Here is a 26,743-nt window from a genome sequence, read left to right as displayed (position 1 = left end):
TTTTTCTTTTCGTGGAAATTTTTTGGAAACCATTTTTTTTAGTAATGGTTTCCAAAAAGTAAAAATAAACGAAAAAATAACAGTGGCAACTCTGACTGTATACAGAATATGGATTATTTAGATTCAATTATCGGCAAGCTGTAGACTGGTAATACTTTTTGAAAGCCAAAGTTACTGAGGGAGGTTTCCTTACCAAATCCTACTACCTAATCCATTGAATTAGATTTTCCTTATCGCCTACTTCCTAGTTTTCTTTGGAATTTCCATCAGAGGAGTATAGTCGCACCGCTTTTACGCACAATATACACGACAGATCTCCCACTACATCCCAAAATGCCTTTGCCTACGCCGTCATGGCCACTTGCCATCTCCAATCCCTTCGTAACGTTCTGGAATACTGGCACCGGAAATGGGAGAATCAAAATCAATCAACAAAAATGAAAGGACATTTTTTAAAATCCTTCCCGCCAAATAAATCAATCATATTTCCCATTCAAGCCCTGAGACTCCACCTTGATAAACTATTGATTTAAATCCACTCATACTCAACTAAAGCGAATTAAACTGAATAACAGTCACAGAATGTTAAAGAAACTATTAGACAAACACTTCAAACTTACTTTAAAAAACGAATAATTCAAAAAATGCGGAATTCTATCCGTAGTTCAGCCAGAACGTTACTATTTCTATCACTGAAAGTTAGAAAATCGGCCAGGGCTAGATAGTACAAGTAGGGTCGCCCTTATTTGCGAAACTAAAGTGGGAAAATACGGAATTCTATCGTAGTTTAGCCGGAACGCTGTTATTTCTATCACTGAAAGTTAGAAAATCGGCCAGAGCTAGATAGTACAAGTAGGGTCGCCCTTATTTGCGAAACTAAAGTACAAAAACAGTGGGAAAATACGGAATTCTATCGTAGTTTAGCCGGAACGCTGTTATTTCTATCACTGAAAGTTAGAAAATCGGCCAGGGCTAGATAGTACAAGTAGGGTCGCCCTTATTTGCGAAACTAAAGTACAAAAACAGTGGGAAAATACGGAATTCTATCGTAGTTTAGCCGGAACGCTGTTATTTCTATCACTGAAAGTTAGAAAATCGGCCAGGGCTAGATAGTACAAGTAGGGTCGCCCTTATTTGCGAAACTAAAGTACAAAAACAGTGGGAAAATACGGAATTCTATCGTAGTTTAGCCGGAACGCTGTTATTTCTATCACTGAAAGTTAGAAAATCGGCCAGGGCTAGATAGTACAAGTAGGGTCGCCCTTATTTGCGAAACTAAAGTACAAAAACAGTGGAAAAATGAGGAATTCTATCTTAGTTTAGCCGCAACGCTGCTATTTCTATCACTGAAAGTTAGAAAATCGGCCAGGGCTAGATAGTACAAGTAGGGTCGCCCTTATTTGCGAAACTAAAGTACAAAAACAGTGGGAAAATACGGAATTCTATCGTAGTTTAGCCGGAACGCTGTTATTTCTATCACTGAAAGTTAGAAAATCGGCCAGGACTAGATAATACAAGTAGGGTCGCCTTTATTTGCGAAACTAAAGTACAAAAACAGTGGAAAAATGAGGAATTCTATCTTAGTTTAGCCAGAACGCTGCTATTTCTATCACTGAAAGTTAGAAAATAGGCCAGGGCTAGATAGTACAAGTAGGGTCGCCCTTATTTGCGAAACTAAAGTACAAAAACAGTTGAAAAATGCGGAATTCTATCGTAGTTTAGCCAGAGCGTCACCCTAGCGTAGTGCTAAGGTTAGCGGAGTGCTTCCACTCTACCTCCACCGGTTGCCTCTCATTATTATGGTTGACTTTTACCCTTTTACCAAGATACATGCTGATAATTTCTATATTATTTGGGATTTTACTCTGCCCTGGTCAACAAAATAATTCTATAAACAGGAAATGATGACGTGAAGAATTAGAAATTGCTGCGATCCATTTAGAACGAACAGTTTACTGATGAAAGCAATTGGAAGATTATTTGGATCCAAAAAGTTTCCTTCAACAAGTCTTTGTATACGTAATTTCCGGTTATGACTTTATCACAGATAACTGAGTTTACCAATCAGAGTCGCCGCATAAAATATGAAAAAAATTAATAATGTTAAAATTAAAATAATAAATGTGAATCATTTTAAAAATTAAATCTCAGTCGTACTTAAAAAATTGTTAACGATATAAATAGATTAATAGATTTAAATAAATAATTAATTAAATGTTTTACCAATTACATTCTTTTCCTTTACCATAACAAAAATAAAAAAATCAGAATATTTAATTGAATGATTCTGTAATTTATTTATTTATACAGATTCTATTTATTTAAAACGCTCTTACACATAAAAAAAATATATATATAAATATTTAAATAAATGTTTGTTTAAAAAAAAACTTGTTGCCATTAAAAATGTTTTAAATATTGATGAATAAATGCAACAATCACCTTGGCAATAATAATGAAAAAACAAAAACTAATAGGTATAATAAAAAAATGTTTTTTTTGTAACGATTTCAGTTATAAAACATTACATCTAAAATATTAAACAAAAATACAAGTGCAAACAGTATTATTGATTATATTTTTTTAAAAAAGCTTGTAAGTTCTAGTTTATACTCACAAAATCTCCGCTCATAAAATTATTTTCAATTCAAATTTATAATTAATTTAAAATTATGCATAAAACTAGAGATTAAAATTACCAAGATTTATGAGATCTGGATCTATTCCCCACATAATTGACTTAATCTTCTCCATCCCATAAAATTATACATCCCATTTTTTTTTTTTTTTTTTTTTGAAACTTTAACCTTAACTTGCATTATTCCCAAAACTTTCACCAAAATGTCTACATCTGATGATGATTGTAAGTATGGAACCGGTCAGCGATACATTTAACATGAACGCTACGGTGTATAAAAGATTCTAATTATTATGCAAACAATACAATGAGTACACATTTAAGCAAAGTAGTGCCCCACTTTTTAAGGCAAGCTTTACGTCCAACTACCAAATTAGGTGTCGTGGACGGAGGCAATTAGCAAACATACTTTACTACAAATTTCTCATATTAACTATTAAATAAAATCCAAGGCCTAGACCAGGGGTCGGCAACCTATTTTTAGTAGGGAGCCATTTCTCCTTGAATAATTTTAATAATTCTTACCAAGAGCCGCAAGGATGATGGTGTAAAGAAACTCTGTAGATCATTTGTATTCAAAAATTATTATTATTTTATGATATTCAATAACATTTAAATATTTTAAAACTGTCCAGTAGGACAGTTGTATAAGGTTCCATCGTCAAAAACTCCACGAAAAAGCGTAACGTTCAAAACCACCCAACTTTGACAATTTTATATATTTATTTTCACATATTCAAAGTAAATAAACGAATAAATAATAACTAAACCTTTATTTGAATGAAAATGGCGGCAGTCCTATATATTACGTACTGTATTTTAATATAATTCTATTCAATTTCAAACCTATCTCATTTAAAATTCTTTTTGAGAAAATATCTTTACTTTAATAAGTGAAATTTTCATTTTTTGCAATAAAATTGAAATATACAATTTATTTTGGACAGGCTGAAGAGCCACAAAATTTGGATAAAAGAGCCACATGCGGCTCGCGAGCCGCGGGTTGCCGACCCCTGGCCTAGACCAGTAGAATCGAACCCACTAAACCAACAATACATGTTAGCATTGCGGGTCTAATCTCTTAACCGCCTAACATACTTTACTACAGATTTCTTTTATTAACCATTAAATAAAATATAAGTCCTAGAGACCGGGGAAATCGAACCCACTAAACCAACAATACATATTAGCATTGCGGGTCTAGTCTCTTAACCGCCTAACATACTTTACTGTAAATTTCTCATATTAAACCATTAAATAAAATCCAAGGCCTAGACCAAGGGAATCGAACCCACTAAACCAACAATACATATTAGCATTGCGGGTCTAGTCTCTTAACCGCCTTACATACTGTACTATAAATTTCTCATATTAACCATTAAATAAAATCCAAGGCCTTAGACCGGGGGAATCGAACCCACTAAACCAACAATACATCTTAGTATTGCGGGTCTAGCCTATAACCGCCTAACATACTTTACTATAAATTTCTCATATTAATCATTAAATAAAATCCAAGGCCTAGACCAGGGGAATCGAACCCACTAAACCAACAATACATCTTAGCATTGCGGGTCTAGTCTCTTAACCGCCTAACATACTTTACTATAAATTTCTCATATTAACCATTAAATAAAATCGAAGGCCTAGACCGAGGGGAATCGAACCCACTAAACCAACAATACATCTTAGCATTGCGGGTCTAGTCTCTTAACCGCCTAACATACTTTACTATAAATTTCTCATATTAACCATTAAATAAAATCCAAGGCCTAGACCAGGGGAATCGAACCCACTAAACCAACAATACATATTAGCATTGCGGGTCTAGTCTCTTAACCGCTCCATTAAGAATCAAGATTTGAGACTAAATTTAGTAGATTTGTCCGTGATTTTTTTATCAAATGGCTTCAAGTACAATGTTGAAAAGAAAATTATGAAAATTTGAAAGCAATTTTCGTACACTTTTTTTTTTTTGTCAGAAGTGTGAGTAATTAGTAAAATTTGAGAGCATAACTAAAGGGCTAAGGACCACCATTAGCCCTAAACGAGAGGAGGTGTTAATTAAGGTTAAGTGAAGGTAAAAACAGGTGTTAATTAACTAGGCATAGTAAGGAACATCAACAAACTGATAAAACAAGAAGAAAATGCATTATCCTTTTTGTGATCCTTCAAGGTTTTCCTCGGTCTTTTACGCCACTCGATGTGAAAAACCTTTTGTTCGTTTCTCTCAGATCTTTTCCAAATAACTTGGCTTTTTATCTTGAGTTCCTTTAGACATCTCAGACATCCAGGACTTTTGCTCTTATCTCTTCTTTATTACCTAATAGTCTCTTTATATACTGACTTTGATCGTCAAATCGATCCCTAAGATACGGGATGATGTTCAAGAATCAATTTTTAAAAAAACAAAATTTAAACAAGATGGTAGGTCTCTATCTGATTGGATGATATACAAAATTTTGTTCATTAAAGAAAACAGAAGAAAAATTGGACTTCAGAAATAGGAAAATTAGTCCTACCCCTACCATAAAACTAATTTTTCTCAAGGGGTGAGGAGAGGAGGTAAATTCAAAAACAAAATTCTTAGCTTTCAAATATTTACTGCAAGATTTGCTAAAAAATCAACGGAAGTGGTTTTAAAAGAAAATCCGCGAAAAATTGACCAGACACTTCGGGAAATTGCTACTTTCTTGATTTGTTTCAACTGGGAGTGGAATTTTAAAAGTTTATATCTCACTTCCTATTGTTCAGATTTTAATGAATTCTATACGGAACTGTAGAAAAAAGATAGTTCCATCTTCGCCCAAAATGGCATTATTCTAATCATAATAGGTAACGAAATATGGAAGGTTAAAGTTTTCATTGATTCCATGTAAATGTAAAATTCACTCTAATTTCAAACATCTATATCTCTTTTTCTACTGTTCCGACTTTATTGATTTCTTTACCGAATCGTAGAGAATAGAAAGCTCTATAAGTGGTATGAAGTGCTATGTTTTACTGATAATTATTGCTGACATATCGATGGTTAAAGTTTTCTGGTTTTCCAATTACTTCAAAATTTAAACGTTTATATCTCACTTCCTAGTGTCCAGATTTTAATGAAATCTATACGGAACTGTAGAGAAAAGATAGTTGTATCTCCGCCCAAAATGGCATTATTCTAATCATAATAGGTTGGAACTCACAAACTCTATTCCAACCACAAACGTTAGAGTCCACATTAAAAATTTTCATCACTTCAGAAAGAACCTTACCCCCTCTCAAATTAGTTGAATTTTTGAGGGGTGGGGAAATTTCCAGTAAAAGTGATAGATTTATGTATTCGTAATCACCATTTAAAGTATAAAGTAAATTATATGAGCCGTTTGTGAGATAAGTTATATAATACAGAAAACTTTCTACCTGGTAAAGCTACTTTTCTTCCATTTTTTTTTTATCTTGGCTTTCCTTTGTTTCGGGAAAAATCGAGAAAATTAATCAACACATCATCACACTTCTTTTAGAAATATTAAAATAAAAATGTAAGCAAAATATGGGTATTAATGGATGGATTGAAAAACTAAAGATATAAAAACCAAATTACACGTGGTATTAAACAAACTGTACGATCTGTTCCACGTGGAAGGAAGTAGTTACAAAAATTGATTGGAATTGAGTTCAGTCAGTGTAGCCAAAAGCTTTCCAATGATTGACTTTTTGACTGTTGGTCCAATTTGGTTGTAGTTGATTGAATACGGGATACTGGGTAGTAGCCAATCAACCGTAGAATAAACCTCTGTATGGAAAACTCTTCTTGATATGTTGATAGTATTGGAAAGGACGTAAACGAAATGATGAGAATAGAAAACAAAAAATATTGCTGAGAGTTTTCTTTTTTGTTGCAAATAAGAGATTAAAGCGGTGATGCTGGATGCTGGATCAAACTTTATGTAAGTTATATCTGGGCCAACGTTACCCATGAGTAATCTGGGAAGAGGATAAGAGTCACGTAAATCTGATCCAATCACTTCAGTGATTTTTCTTCGCCGAGGATTTAGTTAATTTAACCCAGAACGAACAGGATATTACAGGTCTGTTGAGAAGGTTTTAAATGAGAACTATCTGGAACGAGATATGAGGTTAAATATGAATATATATTTGGTTTTTAGTGACCGTAAAAATATTATATTAAGAATTCAAATTGGCGCGGAATCGGTCCAGAAATAAAAAACAACTCATCTTTTTTTTGCCAAAGGTTTCGGACAAATATATTGCCTTCTTCAGGGCCTGGATATTACAAAAACACTATACAAAACAATTTAGAGAACTGAAACACAGTAATACAAAAATAAATAACAAAAACTTACAGTTTAAAATGTTAAGTATAAGGGTTGATTAAACTCCAAAAAAAACGATTGCTATACTTCCCCTTAACTAGTGTAAGAGCAGATCGCCGCTTTAATGTTACGTAGGGGAGCCCTAACCCTATCATCCTACCAAATTTTATCAAAATCGGGCCAAGATTTACAGAGTAATTAGTAATAATAATTTTGGAGGGGGCCTAACATAAAGGGGGCTAATTTCTCTCCCATTCAATGTACAGCGTCGAGACCCCCCAAAAAGGCACATCTACATAAAATTCTGAATCGAATGACACCTCATTCATGAAAATCGGTTCACGCGTTTAGGCGCTGCGTTGTTTACAAAAAAGGTAACAAGAACAAGAACATTTTCTGAAAAGGCCGTTTTGGCCTATTTTCAGCAACGTATTTCTCAAAATCTATTAGATCTGGGTAATTGCAAAAAAATTACAGGCATAAAGGAGGGTTTGACCTTTATTTTAAAGAAAATTTAGAAATTTTATCTTTTATACAAAAAGAGAAAAAAAATTGTCAAAGTTGGGTGTTTTTCAACGTTACGCTTTTTCGTGCACTTTTTGACGATCAACCCTTATACAACTGTCCTACCGGACAGTTTTAATAAAAAATACAATACAATAAGTTTTTTATACTTATAGTAACTTATGTGGCTATACGGGTTGGTTGAGTTACAGAAAAACTAAGAGCCAGAACTGGAGAACAGGTATATATATATACAGATATAGCGGGACTTAAAAGGGAATTTCAGTAATGACTATAAAGAGATGGGACAGATACAATAATTACAATGTTTAGTTTAACAACAGAGTAAAATAGATGTTGGGAAATTTATTTTAGCACATTCAATGTACAGCGTCGAGACCCCCCAAAAAGGCACATCTACATAAAATTCCGAATCGAATGACACCTCATTCATGAAAATCGGTTCACGCGTTTAGGCGTAAAAAAACCACATCAATAATTTTGTACAAAAGTTGGATATCTTTTTTTTTTAATTTTTTATTGTAATTTACCACTGCAACAGCTGTTACAACAAGCAAATATGGTGAAAGAGAAAAGAAATAAAAGAAAATCATGAGTGGAGAAGGCACCCAGTGGTGTCACTCCAGTAACGTGCTTTGCTCTCACGATAAGAGAAGATCATCAGAAGGCCATCTTCTCTTCAATCTCCTTAGAGGATTACCTGGTAATGTGGAGGAAGATAGGTTGTTCTATGAGAGAGGGTTAGAATGAGCTGCTGTAGAGGAATGAAATTTGAAGAAACGAGTGTTAGCAGGGTCTTTAATGAAAGGGATTTTGAGGTCATTATGGATATAGTGATGTTAGATACATAGAACGTAGCGTTAAGAAGTTTTCGAAGTATTTTTGACTGTAATGCCTGGAGGCGTAGTGAGTTGGAACGCTTAGTCGATCCCCCACACTTCGATGCCGTATGTTTTATTTTTTTAATAATAAAATTATAGCAATTGGCTAAAATTTGATGTGTCTGTTCTAAAGTTAACTATGTTGTTTTGTGTGACTATGTGGCACAAAGTGTTATTTGTAATAACCAAGCCCTGAAGAAGGCAATATATATTTGTCAAACGTTGTTTTTTATTTCTGGACCGATTCCTCGCCAATTTTTGAATCCTTTAATAATATGAGGTTAAACTTGGTTTAAAACTTGAATTACGTAGTGTGCGTCGGATGTATATCTGAAAGGAAAAGAAGAGAGGGGATCAAGAAGGAACAGGAACAGATAAGGACCAGAAGGGGATGAAAAAAAAAAAAAAACTTTTGGTCAAGGCTAATAAGCTAAAGAGTCCCTCATTAGTCGCCACTTACGACAGAGCAGAGGATGCTGTGGGCCAATTCCTGCCCCGGACCCACACGGGGGTTCATTGATCTTCTCAAAAAAACAGCTGTAAGAGCACTCACAAATAATCCCAAAAATTCCCCCCCCCTTACTTAAACTTTATGAGTCTTTTGATATTATGTTTGGCAATTTTGCCCTATGGGTAAAAAAATACCATCCACTGAGAATTAATGAGGTTTATTGATTGGTGAAAAATGATTGAAGGAATCCATAGCAACATGGAACGTAACATATTCATTAATATCGGCGTCATGCGTCAAGAAAAATTAATGGCAATATTAATGACGTGGAAAGCTGATAATGAATAAATCGCTGTGGTGAAAATGGTAGCAAAGAGGAAATGAGAAAAATGATGCTTCTTTTTTCTTCTTTTTGGTCAGAAAATATTAATTTCTGCAAACAAACAGATTAATTTACAAATCTGATGATGGATATAAGTCTGAAATGGATTAGGGACGGATAAAATCAACGATATTATCCAGTACTGCCAACCTAATCACATTTTCACAAATTTTTTACACTCTAATAGCTTTATAAAACTACAAAATGGCGAACGTTTCTCATTTATTCCTGTCTGGAGAATAAAGAAATTATACTTAACTTATAAGTTTTATACACAATACATAAAATAAATAAAGAAGTATAAATGTATAAAAACATTTCAACCTTCTTAGCTAAGTGAAGTAAGAGAAAAGTTAGGTGAGGAGGATTGGAATGCAGGGAAAAAGGAGGAAAAACCTGTAGCTAGTGTAGAAAGTTAGAGTAGGATATGTTTTAGTCTGCTGTGTCTGTATGTTGTAGAAGGAGGCTATGTCGCGGCATAGTGGATTAGGATGGCAGTCTAGGATGGAAAGGAGTTTGAGCAGACGATTTTGGATATAGGAGTGTACGGGGGATAATGGACGTAGTCTCGTGGAGTGAGTCAATGACTAGTGCGTCGTGGAGAGTCTGTTGCGAGTCTGCGAAATTTGTTCTGGGTTATCTGAAGTTGCTTGATGTTGCTACTACAAGTCCAGGCTCCAGGCGGAGCAGGCGTAGAGTAACATCGGCCTAAAGACTACCTTGTAAAGGAGTAGTTTGTTGGTCCACAGTCATTTTGGAGTCACTTGGAGAGTAGAGGAAATAGCAATCTTGTAGTCCAGTTTGCCTGCGTTTACTTTGTCCTGAACGAGCGTTGTGAAAGTCCAGTTTGTAGTCTAAAGTTAGCCCTAAGTACTTCAAGTGGGTTAAGACCACGAAATGAGTGTGTTATTACAACTGATTTGTCGGTGAAGAGTGGGTCTACGTTTGGTGAAGAGTATAGCGTTTGTCTTGTCGTGGTTAATTTTAATTTTCCATTTGCTGCTGAATTTCGTAAGTCTGTCTATTGCAAGAGTAAGTCTGTTGGTGAAAATGTCCATTCTCCAAGATGACGTGTACAAGGCCACGTCACAAGGCAAGGTTGACATGAGAAGGTTTGGGTAGAGGATTTATGTAGGTGAGCAAAAATACAAATTAATTAATAAGACAAGTGTAAAAGGAGAAGAAAACTCATCTTTAGATATCTTAGAATAAATAAGAGTTAAGATGAAAGAACCACCAAGATAACTTTGGACAGGATGGCCATGTTTTTAGTATTCATCCAATTACCTGCCAACGCAATACTTCCTTGTTCCTCTTAGAATATGTAAGAGGATGTAAATAAAAATATATACAAAATAATTAAAAATAAAACCGACATGAAAATAATTTTTAAAAAAATGTTTAAGCCCAAACAATGAAAAGATAGCTGAATTAGAAGGTTTACAGAGGAAGAGGAATTAAAAGGGGATAGCATTACCCAGTAACTTGATAAAGGCAATATAAAGCAATTAGTGAAAAAGAAAATTACGTAGTTTTAATAATCAAATGAACTGGAAAAAGCGCTTTTCTATTTCTATTCTTTCTCTTTCTTCTTTTTCTTCTTCTTCTACTTCATGTTTTTATTTTATTTCTTAAATGACTTGTTAAAATTGTAATTTAATCCAATTGTCCCACAAACTTCGTTGCCTTTTTACTGTTTTTCGTTTTAATTGTAAAAGTTTATTTATATTCTCTTATTTAGTGGTAAAAAATGAGAGATACTGTCACTTTTTATTCAATCCAAGAGAAATAATTTTTTTTTTTTTTTTTGTAAAAATCCAAATTAATTACTTTATTGCAATTAGAGTATGTGAATTATGATCATTTAATTGGTGAAATTGGAAACCAATTTCTATTTGATTGAATGGAGAAAAAAGGACGACCATCATTAGAATTTATTGAAGCCATTATTGTAGGGGTTCGTAAATAGGGGGGGAAAAAAACAACAAAATATTCGGTGTGGTGGGCACATATTTCACGTAATCAAACCGAGAATTACATAAATATAAACAATGCGCCATGGTAGCCGAGCGGTTAAGATACTAGACCCGCAATGCTAAGATGTATTGTTGGTTTAGTGGGTTCGATTACCGATCTTAAGAGAGGCTAAGGCCTTGGATTTTATTTAATGGTTTTAATATGAGAAATTTATAGTAAAGTATGTTAGGCAGTTAAGAGACTAGACCCGCAATGCTAAGATGTATTGTTGGTTTAGTGGGTTCGATTCCCCTGTGTCTAGGCCTTGGATTTAATTTCATGGTTAATATGAGAAATTTACAATAAAGTATGTTAGGCGGTTAAGAGACTAGACCCGCAATGCTAAGGTGTATTGTTGGTTTAGTGGGTTCGATTCCCCAGTGTCTAGGCCTTGGATTTTATTTAATGGTTAATATGAGAAATTTATAATAAAGTGGGTTAGGCGGTTAAGAGACTAGACCCGCAATGCTAAGATGTATTGTTGGTTTAGTGGGTTCGATTCCCCTGTGTCTAGGCCTTGAATTTTATTTAATGTGTTTAATATGAGAAATTTAAAGTTAAGTATGTTAGGCGGTAATAGGCTAGACCCGCAATGCTAAGATGTATTGTTGGTTTAGTGGGTTCGATTCCCCCGGTCTAAGGCCTTGGATTTTATTTAATGGTTAATATGAGAAATTTATAGTAAAGTGGGTTAGGCGGTTAAGAGACTAGACCCGCAATGCTAAGATGTATTGTTGGTTTAGTGGGTTCGATTCCCCTGTGTCTAGGCCTTGGATTTTATTTAATGGTTTAATATGAGAAATTTATAGTAAAGTATGTTAGGCGGTTAAGAGACTAGACCCGCAATGCTAAGATGTATTGTTGGTTTAGTGGGTTCGATTCCCCTGGTCTAAGGCCTTGGATTTTATTTAATGGTTAATATGAGAAATTTATAGTAAAGTATGTTAGGCGGTTAAGAGACTAGACCCGCAATGCTAAGATGTATTGTTGGTTTAGTGGGTACGATTACCGGTGTCTAGGCCTTGGATTTTATTTAATGGTTAATATGAGAAATTTATAGTAAAGTATGTTTGCTAGTTGCCTCCGTCCACCACCCCTAATTTGTGATAGTTAGACGTATAGCTCGCCTGGAAAAATAGGCAATTACTATAAACAATTAAAAATGAATTGAAACAAAAAACTCTAAAATAATTTAGCAATATTGTTTGCACTTGTTTTTTTTGTTTAATAATACTTTATTACATTATACTGAATTTATCAGAAATGAATATAAATAAATAAAAAATTGAAAATCAATACACATTACCAGGTCCTTTGGCACCGCCAGACATCAGCCTCCCTAAGCGGAAGATAACTGCTCGTTCATATTCTTGTACTACCTAAAAAAGAAAAAGCAAAACAGTTTTTACACGTGTTCAGTATTAAGTTTATGTATAGGTAAGCAGATTTATTACATAAAAAGTAGCCTGAAAAAGTAAATAATGTATCAAAACTTATATAGTATAAAAAAAAGAAAAAAATTATAAAAGATGTTTCATTTGCAATCGATTGAACAAATTGAAAAGGATTATTTATCTATACCGGAAACGGGGGAAAAAAGCAATTTCTTTCGCTATAGTAAAACTTAGTGGGGGGGGGGGGAAATCGCCTAAGTCGTATCGTTGCTTAAATCGTACCTCAATGATTTCGAAAGTACTTTCTTTTCCTGTCGTATAAATGGTAACAGTGTACAGTTATACTGTTATACTCGCGGAGGCAGTAGCATCTGCGTTTCAATGAATTTATGAACTGTTTTTGGTAAAAAAAAACTCATTTTTTTTTACTGATTTTTCTCAAAGACTGAGAAAACTTCACTCTATACTGAGAGCCCAGAATTGGTACCATATGATTCGAAATATTTTCCCTAAGTTTTAAACTTTGTAAACAATTGGAAAACCGTATGAATTTGTAGGACAGTTATAACAGCTGGTAACTCATAGTAAAAGTAAAGTTAGTAAAGTAATTGCCTATTTTTACAGGCGGGCTTTACGTCCAACTACCTAATTAGGTGTCGTGGACGGAGGCGACTAGCAAACATACTTTACTATAAATTTCTCATATTAACCATTAAATAAAATCCAAGACTTAAACATGGGGAATCGAACCCACTAAACCAACAATACATATTAGCATTGCGGGTCTAGTATCTTAACCACTCGGCTACCATGGCGCCTCGGTAACTCATAGTTATTTTTCCACTGTAAGTTTTATTCAGTATGAAAATATTTCTTCGTATTTCTTCTGTGGAATGAATTTTTTCTTTGCATGTGTATGAAATTCGAAAGAATTGGTTGAGAAATCTACGATCATGAACGTAAAAAAAAACAAATCTTAAAATATTACATAAATAGTTGAAAATGTGTATAGATTCGCATTACTGGATAATATCAACCAGCAAAGTATAGTGCGAGACGTAAAACATAAATGAAGTCGAAACCTTGATAGCAAACTGATTGACTCTGATGATGAATAAAGGTCCTAAAACCCAGTTAGGGATTTATAATATATATGCGTGCTGCCAAGGTTAAAATCAACGATATACACAAATAGGATTAGGCATTTTTCAATAAAGAGATAAAAAGATTGTTTGAGATTTGCCAGAAAGAAATTTGGAAAATTTTAGGAATAACTATTGTAGAACTGAAAGAAAAGTAATGTCTATTTTTTCAAGGCGAGCTTTACATCCAACTATTACAAATTAGGTGTCGTAGACGGAGGCGACAAGCAAACACGTACTTTACTATAAACTTCTCATATTAACCATCAAAATCTAGACACTAAATTTATATAATAACTCCTAAATTTATATAGCAACTGTAATTTAATATACTTGATTTGATTAATGAGCCAAGAGACGAAGTAGGCTAGCCACTTATAGCCACTATTGCGGTGAATAAAACAATTAAACTTGGCCTCACGATAAGCCTAACATTTCTGCTGGCTGAATTAGATGAGGTAAGCATTTAAACTTATTCAATTTACTGACGAATACGTACAGCATAACTATGGCTTGTAGTGGAATCTCCCAGCGGAATTGGGATGCATTTTCCGCTTGTTTCCATTGAGTTTCCGGTTTTATTCAGTCTCACATCCGGCCTTGCTCGACTTTATAAATCAAGCACTATAGCCACGGCACTTTTACACTATTGATAATCTAACTATTTGCACTTTACAATGAGATACCACGCCTATATTGTTACAATTTAGCCTACTTCCTTTCGTAATAACCAGTTATAATAAAGCTAATTAACCAGTGCTTACAATTCTTCCTGATATTACAGGATAGTACCTGACGTCAGGAGATAATGTCAAAGAAGAAAAAGATAAACAATATAAAATTGAAACAAAGATTAATAATGTAACTTGAATTTGGCAATCAAATTAAATCTAAAAACCACTTGTGACTTCCGCCACTGACAAGCACTTTAGTCTTTTCAAAAGAAGTTACAGTCCCTTTCATGTGGTTAAAAGTAGCTGTTTATGTCTTAAGAAATAAAAATGGAGGAAAAAGAAAAACTACAACTTGACAAAGTTGTAAATATTATGTAAAGAGAAAAGATGGGTAACATAATACGTAAGTTTTCTTGACGAAAAAGCAGCATATCAAGTTGTAGAAAACTAAGTGGGTTGTAAATAAAATTCTCCAGTGGTGGTGTTACGTAGTGCTTGCGTAGATATTCATAAAGGGTGGCTACAGTAATGGAAGTTAGTAGCGTTACAATCCCTCCCTCCCATTGGCGAGAAGCTGGAGAGATCACAGCATCTCGCTGCTCCTTTAGTCCTGTTAATGCTTAACGCTCTCCTACAGCTAGTCTAAAGTAGAAAATGGAAAAATAAAAGATATAGCTAAATCTAGTTAACTTATATTTTCTAATTAAGTAAGATAAGTTCGTAATTTTCCATATTGGCTGGAGAATTTGAGATTTATTGTTTGGTAATTTAAGGCGCTCCCTCATCTGGAGGTTATTGGCGCCCCAAGCTCTTCTTTTTTTTTAAAGTGCAGAAGGAGTGCAAATAGGATCTTCTTTCTCCGCACTTAAACCAATCGACGCTGGAGTTCCACAGGGCAGCATTCTGGGTCCTATTCTTTATTCCATTTACACGTCAGACATACCAACTCATCCTAACACCGCCTTACTGTCTACTAATCACGATCCTCTACCTGCTCACAGAAGTCTGCAATCTCATCTCTCCTCATTAGAACAGTGGTTCAAGAGATGAGCTATTAAACTTAATGAAAGCAAGTCTCAAAACATCACCTTCACTCCTCGCGTCGCATTACTCTTCCTCCAGTCTTCTATAACCTAACTGACCTAATACCTCTACCAGCAGCGAACGTTGCCCGCTACCTTGGGGCTTTACTCAGGACCGAAGACTTTCTTGGAACCCTCACACTAGACTTAAAAGAACAGAACTAAACAGACGCTATCAACTACTTTAAAAAACGTTTAGATTAAAGATCAAAACTCTCTCTGGACAACAAAAAGACTGATTTATACTTCTATAAAAATCATTAGAGGGAATAAAATAAAAATATAGGATGCAGCGAGACTCCATAGTTGCGATTTTAGTTCTTAATCATAACTACACTACTAATTACTCCACTCTAAGCTCACATCAAATAACGAAGTCACACTCACAGACCATTGTGTTGTTCTAGGAAGGAATAAGTCAGAACGCACCGCTCAAGATATGCTTATCTCATGGAAGCCACGAAGCAAAATGTAGTAGAAGAGTGGTAGTCATGATGAAGAAAGAAGGGAAAGAGGCTGCGCTATTCCTCAAATTGTATATTGGGAAAAGATAGGGCTGGTTTTCCACCAATATATAGGTAAATTGAGGCGTTAGGAGCCAATAGTAACTGTGCATACCAATATGTTGGTTTTTTTTCCAGCCCTCATATAAAGTAATGGTTAATGTGCAAACAAGACCACAAAAACAATAAACAAATAAATACTTCTTTAAAAAGTCTGAAACCCATCTGGGACGTATGGAATAGAGCTGTGGGGTTCAACCAAACGCACATATCTCTAAAGGATTCAGTCCCTTCAGTCTAAAATACTTCGAACTATAAGTAAACGCTCCATTTTATGTCTCCCAACCTGGACTATACTACACACTGACCTTAACATTCCTTTTATCACCGAAGTTGCTGAAAACACGATACAGAAAAACTCCACTTCAGCCTGCAATCTCTAGCTCCAAAATCTTTCTTCAAGAACTCTTCCTAATAACCCGCGGACAAGACGCCTTAAGAGACAGTGTGGCCTCGTGATCTCCTCTCAAGTGAAGAGAGCGACTAATAGCCTAATGTTTTGGAGTGTTACCACTGGGTAACTTCTCCAATCGTTTGTATCCACTACCATTCACTTCTATCATTGGTACTTATAGCGTCAACGCGCTGATTGGAGCAAAAATAAACGCCAAACAAAAAAAAAGTGCAGTAAAAAGCTCCTAGGAAAAGAAAAATTTAAGAGCCAGAAGCCTGGATTTGCAATCGGGATCTCCGCCGTGGAAATCCAGGAAAAAGGGTAACCACTGAGTTAATCCCTTGCCGAGGGAATTTTTTATTATTCTAACTACTATACTCAATGTTCTAACTCATAAATACTCTTCAAAAACTTCTCAAATTTGAGTCATAACTTAATTCATTTATGAATTTACAACTTCAAAAAAAAAATCGTATCTTCCGCACCACCCTTAATCGAAATTTTCTGGGGAAAAAACAGTTTCCAGCGGAAGTTGATAGATTAATGTATTTGTAATCACATTATTACAATTATTTTAGGGCTGAAAAGCGTCTTTAATTAGACGAATTTTTCTTTTCTACTTTTTTCTTTTTTGCAAGATTCACCCACCCCCCCCAAAGTTACCATTACAGAAAAGAATTAGAATTAGGTTAGGTTAGGTTAGGTTAGGATAGGTTAGTTTAGGTTAGTTTAGTTTAGGTTAGGTTAGGTTAGGTTAGGTTAGGTTAGGTTAGTTTAGTTTAGTTTAGTTTAGTTTAGGTTAGGTTAGGTTAGGTTAGGTTAGGTTAGTTTAGTTTAGTTTAGTTTAGTTTAGTTTAGTTTAGTTTAGTTTAGTTTAGTTTAGTTTAGGTTAGGTTAGGTTAGGTTAGGTTAGGTTAGGTTAGGTTAGGTTATTGATTTCCGTTCAAACGATTTCTCTTGAAACTTTTGTACAGTGATGATTACAGACACCCAAATCTATCCACATGATTATTGAACAATGCAAAGGATATTTCTATCATTTCTTGAACATTGAGCCGTGAACCAAAATAAACTGTACGGTTATCATTGGTAAATACCGCTTTGGAGAAAATGACCAAGTGCATTGAATGAAGCAGAAATAATCTGGGTAAGTAGAAATCCCCCCCCCTTTTAAAGCCCTAGCGGTGGGCATTGATCTTTTATAAGAAGTTAGTTTTTTTTTTTTGTGTGTGGGCCAGGCAATCAGGGTCTTTTAAAAAATTCCTGGGTTAATAAAAAGAAAAAAAACCACATCACTTTGATGTTTCTCAGTCAATAAGACGTTAGGATAGATTAAAAGTCTTCCTCTTTTTTGCCAGAACCATATTCCCGTTTATATTTTTTTTTTTTGGCCAATTTTAATAAATTATTGATTTCTCTGGACCAGTGATTCTCAACCTTGTTTTTTTTTTTTTTTGTCGCGGCGGCACTTTTTTTAACAATTTCACTGATTATATGGGATACGATGAAAATAAATTGAGTTGGAATTAAGTGGGAATATATGGATTTCCTCTTGTTTAAACATTACAAAACAAAAAAATATATATTATAATATACAATTGTCGTGTTGTTACTCGTAACAAATTACATCTAGTGATAATGTACACAAGAATATTGATAATTGTAATTTGTATGTTTTACACTGGCCATACGTGCATGCTGAAGGCTCCAATATGCTCGTCCATCATTCCCGTTTCTGACATAATGCATAAAGGATGAGTTTGCCAATGCTAACTTTCAACATACTCGCACATCGCCAGCGGCCATGCAAACAAGCAATTGGGGAAATTTACTAACAATTGTAGAAAATTCATTTGAATTATCAATTTAATTGAAATTATTAATTTTTTAATTAATATTTAATTGAATACAAATGTTGGAAAAACAAAACACCAAAATGGGACATGTTTCTACTTTCTGTTAATTATTTTCCTTATTTTCATTTTTTAATTTTAAAAACAATTTTTTTGAATAATTGATCTATAAATTTAAATATTAAATTTGTAAATATGTTTTTCCGCAACCATTGATATACATAAAAACTTGTAGTTTTTTTTATACTAATTTTATACATTAATTATTTATACTTGATGTTAATTTGTAATGAGTACTCATTTTAATTTATTTCATTTTTGTAAATTTTTCGAGATATGATTTATTAATTTTTTTTTTTTCAGTAAATCGATTCTTTGATTGTCAAATATAAATTTAATAAGAATCTATTTAGATTTAGGAAAATATATAGTATCGATACAAGTAATCAATTAAGTGTGCAATTTAAGTGGACAAAACAAATTTTTCGGATTGTACTCAATAATAACAATTAAAGAGAAATATTTTTGTCTAATTATATAGTTTGTAAAATAAATAATCCTCAAATTTATCGATTATCAAATTTATTAAATATTAAAAGATGATTTTCCAAAAATGTATTAATTTTTTTTGAGTTTCTGTTCTTAAATTTAGAAAATGGTAATTTCTGCTAGAAGTTATATATTTTTTGGTTTTTATATATTCATTGTATTTCTTAAAAATGTATTTTTTTGTAATTATGCCCCACTTTCTGTTACAAATTTAATACGTAATTGCAGTGTATTTCTACTAAAACAATTGACATTTCTGAAAGTAGAACAGAATAATGGAATCGCTAAGTAATGGTCCAATTGTCTAGCTTTTCTTTAAGACTTTCCATAGTTCCTCAGGATAGCTAAAGATAAGGTATTTTTTTTTTCTAAGAAGAGAAAAGTAATTACAGAGAAGTTAACACTAAAAGAAGATAGTCAAAAAGTTTAGTTATGCTGTGTTCGATCCTCGAAAAGGATGTGCGGCGCCCCTGCCTAGAATTTGTCTTTTGGCGCTGATAGCGCATCATTTGCCCAGTTGGCAGAACTGGTGAAGAGGAAGGAGTGGGGGCTCCAGCTTGTGCCTGGGTGTTCGAGCTAGTTGCCCGGGGGCTTCTAATGGGGAAAGTAGTAATTCGGTCTACTCAACGGAAATGCAGTCTGTGTCACCTTGTATGTCATATTGCCGCCAAGTCCAGCCATGATCAAGATGTCGTCCTGCTACATCGGCGTGTAGGTCCCCTGTCCTGTGTCTCCTTAAAGACTTTAATATAAATATTTAATGGTCATTAACGTCGCGAAGTCTATGTCTATTGTGTCAAGGTGTGAATTAATGTTTTAATAGCGAGGGAACTTAAATTGTAATAAGAAGCACGTGCTAATTATAATTGTATGTCTCGTAAGGTACCAAATTGTAAGTCTTTTTAATATATATTTTGTAAGGTCTAAACCACATTAAGTGTATTTTTGTACAACTGAATTATCTAAAAATAAATGATCATTTTCTATCCAATCTCTGTTAGTATTCTGAGTGTTGGTGGCGCCCCCTACCTTCCCAACTTTATTATTAATTAGTCGTAATTCCCATTTTCAGTCTGCTCTCCCAATTTCTATCCTTTCTAATTGAGATGGTATTAAAAACTGACCAGTAAAGACAGTTGTATAAAGGATTGATCGTCTTTCAAGTTATTGTGGTATAGTGATGCTGCTTGGAGATTTAACTGCAGTTAGTTGAAATGATTCCTTTAGAATAACCAAGAGTATTTGTCTAGGAAATTGATGGAAAAAGGAAAAGGTGAAATTGATGGTGGGAAGAAGGAATAGCGAAAGCCATGGTAAGGTCTCACAGAATTGGATGTTCAAGATAGGAACAGATGGAGATGTCAGCTTGAGTCCAAAAGACCAAAGTAACGATGAATATCCATCAAAAAGAAATAAAAAGGAAGCAATACAATCCTGGTAACATTTCAATAACAGATTTTTCTGTTATCAGATCCCTTGAACAATAAATTATTGTGAACCCCAGGGTACTGTAAATCCTAGAGGCAAACCCGAAGGTTTCGAGGTGTGAAAACCAGAATATCATATATATCTAATGTTAGGTTTGTCTGAGACTTAAGACATGAATTATGTTTTACTTTGAAATGAAAGAGGGGATTTTTCACTCTTTTAATTGGTCGTTCATTGTTCACTTTTAAATAAATAAAGACACAATAGGATTTTGTAATTGTAATGAAAAACTTTAAGTATAATGGAAACCTTTAATAAAATAGACAATTAGATGATTTGCTAATTTGTTTAGGCTTATTATACAAGCCATTTAGAAAATACCTTTTGTTCTTAAGTAATATTACGTCATATTTAGTTGCCAAGGTGTTTATAGAAGGGCAAGGCTCTGTTCACTGAAGAAGAGGGATGAAAAGCAACTCACTCTCTCCTTGTCACACATTCTCTCACTCCATCACTCTCTCTCTCTTCCAGGTTTACAAGAAATCTTCTCCTTTAACTTAAGCCGTAAATTAAATGAACAACAAAGCTTAACCGCTCCTGTGGATAAAGTCAAGCAGTTATGAGGGTTGAAAGTGAGTTAGCAAGTTTTGTAATCAGAAGCTTATAAACTATTGTTAGCTAGTTTACGTCACATAGTCCAACTAAAATATAGCTAACTGCCAATGAAAAGAGAGGAACTTTGACCAGCGTTATCGCAGTATTGAATCGTAGTTGACATAATACTGATATTATATTAGTGATAATTTCCTTTTAAACGATTTTCATCAATGCAGTTCATTTCTGCAAAAAAGTGAAGTCGGTACAAGCTGAAGCTGTATAAAAAATACATGAAAAGTATGAGGTTAGAATTCACCCAGTGGTGAAACTCCGAAAGAGTAGCACTAATAGAAAAACCCACATTCTTGGTGCGCACTGAGGCCATCGGCATCTTCACCGTCTTACGAGGATTTCCTGGTAATGCAGTAAATTGAGTAAACTGGAAGGATTGAGATTTGAGGGAAATTAAGGTGCATGGAACTTGGGCATTGAGCAGGTTCTTGCGGCTTCATTCTAACATTTCGTCAGATTCGCCAGAGTTTTATTGATTGGAAAGACATTTGTGTTCTGTGGGGGTACTGGAAGCATTGGCTGGAAATCCCCGAACAGATCCAGAGCGGTTCCAGAGTGTTGGTCTAGTGGTCAAGAGCGTGGCTTTGTAAAGTGGGTGATCCCCAGTTCGAATCCCCCGTATGCAGTCATTCATAATACGTAATAAATCATAATAGTTTTTTTAATAAAGTGTAGTAGTCATACGCTGGATTCGAACTGGGGATCTCCCACTTACAAAGCCACACTCTTGACCATTAGACCAACACCCGCCCATCCCTGGCAAGATATTCTTACTGTAATCTTAGGTCAAGAAGTCTTGCATACTGGGTACATTAAAATGATGTGATGGTTGCTTTTATTTGATGATAAAACAAATTTATCCAGATTCACCCGCAACCATTACATTACGCTACATTTTTTAAAATCTTCAATTATTATTATTTTTTTGTTTACATTGCGTGACAAATAACCATTTTTTTTTGCAGCCAGAGGACCACCCCAAAACTGGTGTATTTCTGGTGGAAAATTAATATTGAAAACCGTTCACGAATAGATAAAATTGTAGCTTTGATCTTAAATATCTCGACAAATATTAGAGATATCGAAACGTGGATAACGTCATTTTTCACAGTTTTCTATGTTGTTTTCATAATCATTGCCAAAACCAGTGGGCCTTATGAAACCTTAATCGGGTTTTTGGCCGTAACTCCGCGAAAAATGAAGATACAGCATCGGGGGTGGAAAATTTGAAAATTAGACCAAAAAAAAACATATAGTTTACTTCGTGGGTTAATTATTTTAATAAAAAAAACATTTATGACAAAAAAAGTAAATAAAAAATAACGTAATTATACTATTACGTGTTTAAAAGTAATGTTTTAAAATTGTAAAAAGTTCTATTTAGGATTATTTAAGAGGATTGATTAAATATATTATTTAATCTAATGTTAAAATTATATTATGTACTAATTGCGATAAATACTTTTAGCAGGATTATACTTATCTTTAATGAGCCCTTTATTTAACTCATCTAAAACTAACTTAAAAACTAAAGTTTTAGCTTTACTTTATTTAAAGTGCTTGCGTGATAAATGTTCTCTATTTCCGGTCTTAAAATTTTACTAATCGATATCTAAACTCGATACTTCTTTCAGAATTTTCTTCTACACTGAGATTTCTGGCTGTTTGCCATCCTGGAATGATTCCCACATTTCCATTGTAACTCTTGAATCTAATGGACGTTCGTTTTTTTTTAGTAGTGGTAAAACTCAAGGTCGTAGAACTAGGGTTCGTGGATAGAGGGATACAGAGAGCATCAGTAGTTAGCAGAGGGAAGATAGTACCATTTACACCACTTTGTGAAACAATGTTTAGCAAGTTAATTTTCTCTTGTGAGTTAAGTGATACTTTAGATTTTTTTTTTTTTTAATTTAAATTGAAATTTTAAAAAAACACAATTTTGGGAGGTGGAAGGGATTTATCTCAGTGGTTAAGGATTCTAAGGCGGGTTCAAATCCAGCTGTTTCGTCTTTAGATTTTTCTCTTCTCACAGCTGTTAGGTGATGGTCATTGAAAGTCTATAAGGAGAGAAAACTGTCCGAAGGCCGGATGTACAGTGAATAAAACGCTGGGCGCCAATGACCTCCAGGGCGAGGCTTAAATTAAAAGAAAAAAAGATGAAGAAGAGGAAAGACTATGGGATAATAGTTATAGACCATATTCCTACAAAAGGGTACTAAATTAAAATAAAGAAAGATGAAGAAGAGGAAAGACCATGGGATAATAGTTATAGACCATATTCCTACAAAAGGGTCCTAAATTAAAAGAAAGAAAGAAAGAAGAAGAGAAAAGATTCTGGGATTGTAGTTATAGACCCGACACCTACAAAAGGGTCCTAAATTAAAAGAAAGAAAGGAAGAAGAAGAAGAAGAAAAAAGACTATGGAGTAGTAGTTATAGACCATATTCCTACAAAAGGGTCCTAAATTAAAAGAAAGAAAGAAAGAAGAAGAGGAAAGACTCTGGGATAGTAGTTATAGACGCCATACCAACAAAAGGGTCCTAAATTAAAATAAAGAAAGATGAAGAAGAGGAAAGACTATGGGATAATAGTTATAGACCATATTCCTACAAAAGGGTCCTAAATTAAAAGAAAGAAAGATGAAGAAGAGGAAAGACTCTGGGATAGTAGTTATAGACCCTACACCTACAAAAGGGTCCTAAATTAAAAGAAAGAAAGAAAGAAGAAGAAGAAAAAAGACTATGGAGTAGTAGTTATAGACCATATTCCTACAAAAGGGTCCTAAATTAAAAGAAAGAAAGAAAGAAGAAGAGGAAAGACTCTGGGATAGTAGTTATAGACGCCATACCAACAAAAGGGTCCTAAATTAAAAGAAAGAAAGAAAGAAGAAGAGGAAAGACTCTGGGATAGTAGTTATAGACGCCATACCAACAAAAGGGTCCTAAATTAAAAGAAAGAAAGATGAAGAAGAGGAAAGACTATGGGATAATAGTTATAGACCATATTCCTACAAAATGGTCCTAAATTAAAAGAAAGAAAGATGAAGAAGATGAAAGACTCTGGGATAGTAGTTATAGACCCTACACCTACAAAAGGGTCCTAAATTAAAAGAAAGAAAGAAAGAAAGAAAGAAAGAAAGAAAGAAAGAAGAAGAAGAAGAAGAAGAAGAAAAAGAAGAAGAAGAAGAAGAAGAAGAAGAAAGACTCTGGGATAGTAGTTATAGACCCTACCCCTACAAAAGGGTCCTAAATTAAAAGAAAGAAAGAAAGAAAGAAAGAAAGAAAGAAAGAAAGAAGAAGAAGAAGAAGAAGAAGAAAAAGAAGAAGAAGAAGAAGAAGAAGAAAGACTCTGGGATAGTAGTTATAGACCCTACACCTACAAAAGGGTCCTAAATTAAAAGAAAGAAAGAAAGAAAGAAAGAAAGAAGAAGAAGAAGAAGAAGAAGAAAAAGAAGAAGAAGAAGAAGAAGAAGAAAGACTCCGGGATAGTAGTTATAGACCCTACCCCTACAAAAGGGTCCTAAATTAAAAGAAAGAAAGAAAGAGGAAGAAGAAGAAAGACTCCGGGATAGTAGTTATAGACCCTATCCCTACAAAGGAGTCCCTTTAACGAAGTCCCCACACCCGACTTCTCTTTCAACTAAAAGTTATGGGCAAAATAATTATGCTAACTAAAACCAATGTTTTAGAGTCTATAAGGCCTATTGGCTCTCAATAGAGTCAATTTTTTTTTCTGAGAATGTCTTGAGAAAATGGAAAATACGGTCAGCTTATTTTGTCCAAGAGTTTATGGCTAGTTCCGGTAGAGCGCAACTAAACAAGGGTATGAAGCTTTAACTTCCGGTGATGTTTTTTGTTTTCTTTTTCAAGTTATTCTGACCCTCTCGCTCTTCCAGCAGTCATACTTACTTACATACTTACAGATTAATTTGTAATAACCAAACTTTATTAAATATGGGAAACTTCCAAATAAATTTTAAATAGTTTGAAACGGTCGTAATATTTGCAATATTTCCTCTTGCATAGTACGAGTAAAGGTGGTAACTGCATAATTTTGTAATGCACCAGAAGAAGAAAATAAAAACATAACTACGAGCTCTACATATTCAACATGGAATTCAACATAAGTTAAATTCCAGGCGTTAACATACTCGCTACTTGGTCTGAATTTGAAATGCTGGCTACAACACTAGAATCTCTCCTAACATCATCTCATCTTATATTTTGCATAAAACCATCAACCAACCTGCCTCCAGTCGTATGCTGCAAGCATCTATAACATTACACACATACATATAACTTACTAATATCAGCATACCTAAATTTCACTTTGTTTTTTTTTGCCAAATCAATAATTTTTTTCCATTTCTCTTTAATGAAATTAAAGAACATTTAATTAAAAGTAAAGTAATCGCCTAATTTTTCAGGCGGGCTTTTTGTCCAACTACCAATTAGGTCTCGTGGACGGAGACGACTAGCAAACATACTTTACAGTAAATTTTATTAACCATTAAATAAAATCCAAGGCCTAGGTCCGGGAGAATCGAACCCACTAAACCAACAATACATCTTTGCATTGCGGGTCTAGTCTCTTAACCGCTCGGCTACAGTGGCGCCTAACATTTAATTAACAGAACTGTACTTAATTAAAATCATCAAGAAACTTTTTGAAGATACCATCAGAAGGGTTTCTTATCAAAAGTTTATCATACAGGAGGAAACAGACGTGCTTTGTGATACTACGTTAATTTCTACTACAAATTTTAGGAAGTTAATTAATTTAATTAATATTTACTCCTAATTATATTTTCTCATTAGATTTTGATTTTTCACGCGGAAAAACACGTTTTGAAGTTACTTCATTAAGAAAAATTTCTATCCAATAAAATTCTCAAGGTGTTGGAAAATTTTAACACACCATAAAATAGCCTAGAAAAAAATAAATTGGAAATCTCCGGTCACATATTTAAGTGATCAAATTTTTTGTTCATTTAAAGGATCAAACTTATTCCTTAATTTACCAAATAATACACTTTAAGCAGCTTGTGCAGCATGTACTGTGCCTTCAAAGGCGCCTCCTCAAATACAGAGAAAGCAGTTGATAACCTCCTGGCCAACCTGGCTTGCGAACCAGTGGAGAAGACCAAAGGAGCCTTTGAGCATTGCATTTGAGCCGTCTTAAAATGAACACCCTGCATACAATATTGTAGACTTGTTGTGATAACCGGAAGTTAGAACGAAGTTAGTTGCTTTGCAAAGGAATTGATGACGCCCAAAATAAGATTATATTCAGCTGCTAATGGGTTTTAAAGTCTTTTTTTGGTCTCTGCGCAAATTTTATACTGACCAAAAGCCCTCCCTTCAGCTGCGAAATCAATTAAGTTTTTTTTGCGTGAGTTAAGTCCTCCAATGATAATAATAAAAAAGCTATTTTATACTTATTTCAACTTAAATGCACTCCAATTAAGTTTAACACAGACCTCATGAGAGTGTTATCCATTAATGTAACAGTTAATGATTCTACATTAATTAATAAACAAAATTTTGGTAACTCATAACACTAATATAAGTTTATATATAAGGACCACTTGATTATAGGCTACCCAGGGTAAAATAACAGCGATATACTACTAAATATAAGAAGAAAAAAAACAAATATATTTACCTTAAAGCAAACGAACAACGAGAATGGCAGAGTACATATGACCAGTACCCAAGAGAGCCCTGTCAGAATTGCACCACAGACTCCAGAATCACCAGGATCGGCATCATCAGCTGGAA

At 34.1% G+C, this 26,743-nt stretch overlaps 1 protein-coding gene across 8 annotated transcripts in view; it reads right to left on the bottom strand.

Annotated features, from left to right (window-relative positions):
• Positions 1-26,743, bottom strand: part of LOC141450059 (band 7 protein AGAP004871) — a 261,143-nt gene that overhangs the window by 78,369 nt on the left and 156,031 nt on the right. For all 8 annotated transcript variants that reach the window (XM_074120089.1, XM_074120091.1, XM_074120087.1 and 5 more), the window contains 2 exons: positions 26,628-26,737; positions 12,522-12,594 (listed from right to left, as the gene is read on the bottom strand). In XM_074120089.1, the coding sequence (XP_073976190.1) occupies positions 12,522-12,594; positions 26,628-26,737 (183 nt within the window). The remainder of the gene's footprint in view (positions 1-12,521; positions 12,595-26,627; positions 26,738-26,743) is intronic.

This window comes from Rhodnius prolixus, unplaced genomic scaffold (genome assembly GCF_049639745.1).
Source record: "Rhodnius prolixus isolate KJV_2025 unplaced genomic scaffold, Rpr scaffold_2, whole genome shotgun sequence".
Lineage (NCBI taxonomy): Eukaryota > Metazoa > Arthropoda > Insecta > Hemiptera > Reduviidae > Rhodnius > Rhodnius prolixus.
The sequence above is the reverse complement of the archived record's forward strand: the minus strand, read 5'-3'. Positions and strand labels throughout refer to the sequence as shown.